Source organism: Sinocyclocheilus grahami, unplaced genomic scaffold (genome assembly GCF_001515645.1).
Source record: "Sinocyclocheilus grahami isolate Dianchi unplaced genomic scaffold, SAMN03320097.WGS_v1.1 scaffold436.1, whole genome shotgun sequence".
NCBI classification, from domain to species: domain Eukaryota; kingdom Metazoa; phylum Chordata; class Actinopteri; order Cypriniformes; family Cyprinidae; genus Sinocyclocheilus; species Sinocyclocheilus grahami.
This window is the reverse complement of record NW_015505615.1, coordinates 351115-356488: the sequence shown is the minus strand read 5'-3', so window position 1 is coordinate 356488 and position 5374 is coordinate 351115. Positions and strand designations below refer to the sequence as shown.

At 41.7% G+C, this 5374-nt stretch overlaps 1 protein-coding gene across 3 annotated transcripts in view; it reads right to left on the bottom strand.

The window, feature by feature from the left end:
- LOC107551874 (protein IWS1 homolog) overlaps window positions 1-5374 on the bottom strand; it is a 20906-nt gene that overhangs the window by 11310 nt on the left and 4222 nt on the right. For all 3 annotated transcript variants that reach the window (XM_016233638.1, XM_016233637.1, XM_016233639.1), the window contains exons 5-11: window positions 5180-5230; window positions 4874-5081; window positions 3507-3564; window positions 2899-3011; window positions 2637-2787; window positions 755-837; window positions 519-648 (exon numbers count right to left, since the gene is read on the bottom strand). In XM_016233638.1, coding sequence (XP_016089124.1) covers window positions 519-648; window positions 755-837; window positions 2637-2787; window positions 2899-3011; window positions 3507-3564; window positions 4874-5081; window positions 5180-5230 — 794 coding nt within the window. The remainder of the gene's footprint in view (window positions 1-518; window positions 649-754; window positions 838-2636; window positions 2788-2898; window positions 3012-3506; window positions 3565-4873; window positions 5082-5179; window positions 5231-5374) is intronic.

Below are 5374 nucleotides of genomic sequence, written 5' to 3'. Positions count from 1 at the left end.
AATAAAAGAATAATCACAGGTCTCTTATTACATTATATATATATATATATATATATATATATATATATATATATATAAAATAAATGTTTAAAAAGTTAAACAAAATTTACAAAAATGCAATAAATTGTTTTTTTGAAAAGTAAAAAAGAAAAAATATTCCCCAACGCAATACACAATCATAGAATGTAATCATGCAAATAAAAAAAAACACTTTAAAATAATAATAATAATTAAAATATATAAGAATATACATTTTAAAAAGTACCAACTTTACCTACTAACCTAACTCACGCAATCACAGAATGTAATAAGTCATAAAAACATTTAAATAAAATAAATAAATAATAAATTGCTAAAAAAAAAAAAAAAAAAAAAATATATCCCCTAACTCAATTCACAATAACAGATTGCAATCATAAAAATACATTAAAAAAATTTGTAAATAAAAATTTATAATAACAATATAAATAATGATTAGGATTGCTTTAGTTGCGTTTAAAGAGACACTGCAGACTCACTTCCTGCAGGATCTTGAGGAGCTCCTCTCGTATCTTGAGCGCTGGCAGACTCTTATCCGGGAGAGGACTGATCCATTCCTTTATGGCCGTCATCACACCGCTGTCTATGAATGTGTCCTTCAGATCCTGCCTGCGCACACACACACACACACACACACATTTCAATGACTCTACATTCATTAGCTTTTGTCCTGAAAGTACAGCTCAGTAAACACACACAGGAAGAGGAAACGCACTTCTTTAGATGTATCACCACCGTGGGCAGCAGCATGAGTTTCTTCAGAGCCGGTTTCTTCTTGCTGTTCAGACTCCGGTCCTCCTGAAAAGCACAAAGACAGAGCAGAGACTGAATCCTAGGCATGTGTGGACTCAGAAAAACTACCCTTCGAAAGCTTGGGGTCGGTAAGAATTTGAAATGTTTTTGAAAGAAATGTCTTATATAGGGCCCTATGAAATCTCTATAAAATCTCTAAAAAAAAGCTTTTTAAGTTTTAATTTTTCTGGATTTTCTGAAGATTAAACTTTAACCAGAAAGCATGTCTAATTAACTGAAATCACAAAACTTATAAAATTGAAGAACAATTTAATAAAAGTTTAGTTGTTAGGGTCCTATAATATTTGTTTTGTTTTTTCACAAATTCCGCTTTATTTTCTTTTTTTTTTTTTGTTTAATATTCACAGACACTAGCCCATATCACAGCTGATTAACTGTACAGCCCTACTTTTGATCTATTCATTCAAAATTGGTAATTCTATCCACATTTTCTGCATTGCGGAAATCATACTTCTGCTCGCCAAGGCTGCATTTATTTGAACAAAAACACAGTAAAAATTGTGAAATATTGTTACAATTCAAAACAGCTGTTTTCTATGTGAATCTCTGTTAAACTGTAATTTATTTCTGTGATGCGCAGCTGTATTTTCAGCATCATTCCTCCAGTCTTCAGTGTCACATGATCTTCAGAAATCAGTATAATATGCTGATCTGCTGCTTGAGAAACATTTCTGATTATTATCAATCTTCATGTTTGTGGAAACTGTGATACATTTTATTTTTCACAGATGAATAGAAAGCTCAAGAGAACAGCATTTATTTGAAATAGAAATTTTGTGTAACATTATAAATGTCTTTACTGTCACTTTTGATCCTTGCCGAATAAAAATATTAATTTCTGACCCTAAACGTCTCAATGGTAGTGTTACTAGTCTCCATATAGACACTGTAGACCCTCTCACACACACACACACACACACACTCTCTCTCTCTCACACACACACACACTCTCTCTCTCTCTCTCACACACACACTCTCTCTCTCACACACACACTCTCTCTCTCTCACACACACACTCTCTCACACACACACACACTCTCTCTCACACACACACACTCTCTCTCTCTCTCTCTCACACACACACTCTCTCTCTCACACACACACTCTCTCTCTCTCACACACACACTCTCTCACACACACACACACTCTCTCTCACACACACACACTCTCTCTCTCTCTCTCTCACACACACACTCTCTCTCTCACACACACACTCTCTCTCTCTCACACACACACTCTCTCACACACACACACACTCTCTCTCACACACACACACTCTCTCTCTCTCTCTCTCACACACACACTCTCTCTCTCACACACACACTCTCTCTCTCTCACACACACACTCTCTCACACACACACACACTCTCTCTCACACACACACACTCTCTCTCTCTCTCTCTCACACACACACTCTCTCTCTCACACACACACTCTCTCTCTCTCACACACACACTCTCTCACACACACACACACTCTCTCTCACACACACACACTCTCTCTCTCTCTCTCTCACACACACACTCTCTCTCTCACACACACACTCTCTCTCTCTCACACACACACTCTCTCACACACACACACACTCTCTCTCACACACACACACTCTCTCTCTCTCTCTCTCACACACACACTCTCTCTCTCACACACACACTCTCTCTCTCTCACACACACACTCTCTCACACACACACACACTCTCTCTCACACACACACACTCTCTCTCTCTCTCTCTCTCTCTCTCACACACACACACACACACACACACACACTCTCTCTCACACACCTCTGCTGCTTCTGACATTTTGATGACCATGGCGCTCACGACATCATCGGCGTCACTGATGAACGTCCCTCCGTCTCGATTGTGTCTGCGTTTGCCGCTCTGGGCTTTCTTACGGGCCAGCATGATGTCAAAGTCTGACATGAAGGACATGCTGAAACACACACGTGTGCGGTTACATCATGTGCAGAGACACCTCTGAGCGTCACAGCACAATCGACTTCCTGTTTGCTGTAATTATGGCATTACTGAATGAACGACTCACTCGTTTCCTCCTCTGTCCACATCGTCATCTGAATCAGAGTCGATCTCCGCTCCCTTCAGCCCCGAAGCCGGAGTCTGCGGCCGCTCGGCCTCCAGCTCCTCTTGATTGAAGCCCTGAACACACACAGGGTCAAAGGTCAAATAAAGAGATGTGCACTGTGGGAATTACTGCTGCACAGTTTGATTCATTTTAGTGAATCAGTTTGTTCGGACTGTTTGATTCAATGAATCAGTTCAAGAAAACAATTCGCCCATTAATCACTCAGTAGCTAAACTGTTTTGATAAAAACAATTATTAGTTATTAATAATTGGATTATAATTATGAGTTATTATTAATTATGATTAATGAATATCAAGATAATTATTCCTATGCAAACCTGACATCAATAATGGTACTCGTTTGACACTATTATCTTCTGTAGAGCTGCTTTACAGCTGACATTGAATTTGTTTCATAATTGATTAATTTGGCAACATTAACAGTTATTTCCCTGTTTTTGTTTTCTCTGAAGCTGCTCTGAAATAATCTATATTGTATAAAGTCCTGTAAAAATAGATGTGACTTGACTAGAGATAATTATTCATATGCAGATCTGACACAGTCTCACCGTAAACTCCTCCTCTTCCTCTTCGCCGGACTCTCCAAAGATGTCTGCGATCATTTTCCTGAGGGACAGAAAGAGACGGTTACACACACACACACACACACACACACACACACACACACACACACACACACACACACATTAGGGCTGCACAATAAATCGCATGCGATATTTAACGCGCATCTTGTCAGAAAGCCGGTTCTGTAATCAGCGGTAAATCTCCATCATGTGCGGGCTTTCACATTGAGCAGCATTAACTACACAGAGCTGTTGTTCACTGACGGGCTGCGCAAAACCACGTTCATATTTGCGCAATATTTTTTGCGCAGCTCGTAAGATGCACGTTAAATATCGCATGCGATTTATCGTGCAGCCCTAACACACACACACTCACTCACACTCCCTCACACACTCACACTCACACTCAGCATCACACTCACACACACACTCACTCACTCAGCATCACACTCACACACACACACACACACACACACACTCACACAATATCACACTCACTCACACACTCACTCACTCACTCAGCATCACACTCACTCACTCAGCATCACACTCACTCACACACTCACTCACTCAGCATCACACTCACACTCACACACTCAGCATCACACTCACACACTCAGCATCACACTCCCTCAGCATCACACTCCCTCAGCATCACACACACACTCACTCCCTCACACACACACACTTGCACTCCCTCACACACTCACTCACACTCTCACTCAGCATCACACTCCCCCTCAGCATCACACACACACTCACTCCCTCACACACACACACACTCACTCACACTCTCCCTCAGCATCACACTCCCCCTCAGCATCACACACACACTCACTCCCTCACACACACACACACTCACTCACACTCTCCCACACACACTCACTCCCTCACACACACACACACACACACTCACTCACACTCTCACTCAGCATCACACTCCCCCTCAGCATCACACACACACTCCCTCCCTCACACACACTCACTCCCTCCCTCACACACACACACGCACTCCCTCCCTCACACACACTCGCACTCCCTCACACACACTCGCACTCACTCTCACACACACTCGCACTCACTCTCACACACACTCGCACTCACTCTCACACGCACTCACTCTCACACACACTCGCACTCACTCTCACACACTCGCACTCACTCTCACACACTTGCACTCACTCTCACACACTCGCACTCACTCTCACACACTTGCACTCACTCTCACACACTTGCACTCACTCTCACACACTCGCACTCACTCGCACTCACTCTCACACACTCGCACTCACTCTCACTCAGCATCACACACACTCACACAGGCAGAAAAAGAGATGAAGAGCGTTACTGACTCTTCCTCGTCGTCGCTGGAGTCGCTGTCGCTGCCGAACAGAGTCTTCTCATCCTTCTTCCCTGCATCCGTCTTCATCGTGTCCTCCTCATCCTCGCTGTCTGAGCCCAGCTCCTTCAGTTTAGCTGCTAAACTCTTATCAGGAGCTCCAGAGCCTTCGTCACTGCCGGAGTCTTCATCATCAGACACCAGCCTGCTCTTCTTCACCTCTGCAGCAGAGACACAAGCACCATCATCATCACCATCATCAACATCAACATCAACATCAACATCAACATCATACAGTGAGAGTTAACCATAACTCTACCTTTCTCCTCATCTTCATCACTGTCTGACAGAACGGCTTTCTTCCTCTTCACTGAAAGATAATTCACAACAAAATCCAGTGAACGTTTCATTTATAAACTTAATTTATTATAATAATATATTATTATTGTTATTATAATAAAATAAAATTGAAAAGAAGATTCTGATAATCTGATTATTATATTATAAATATATA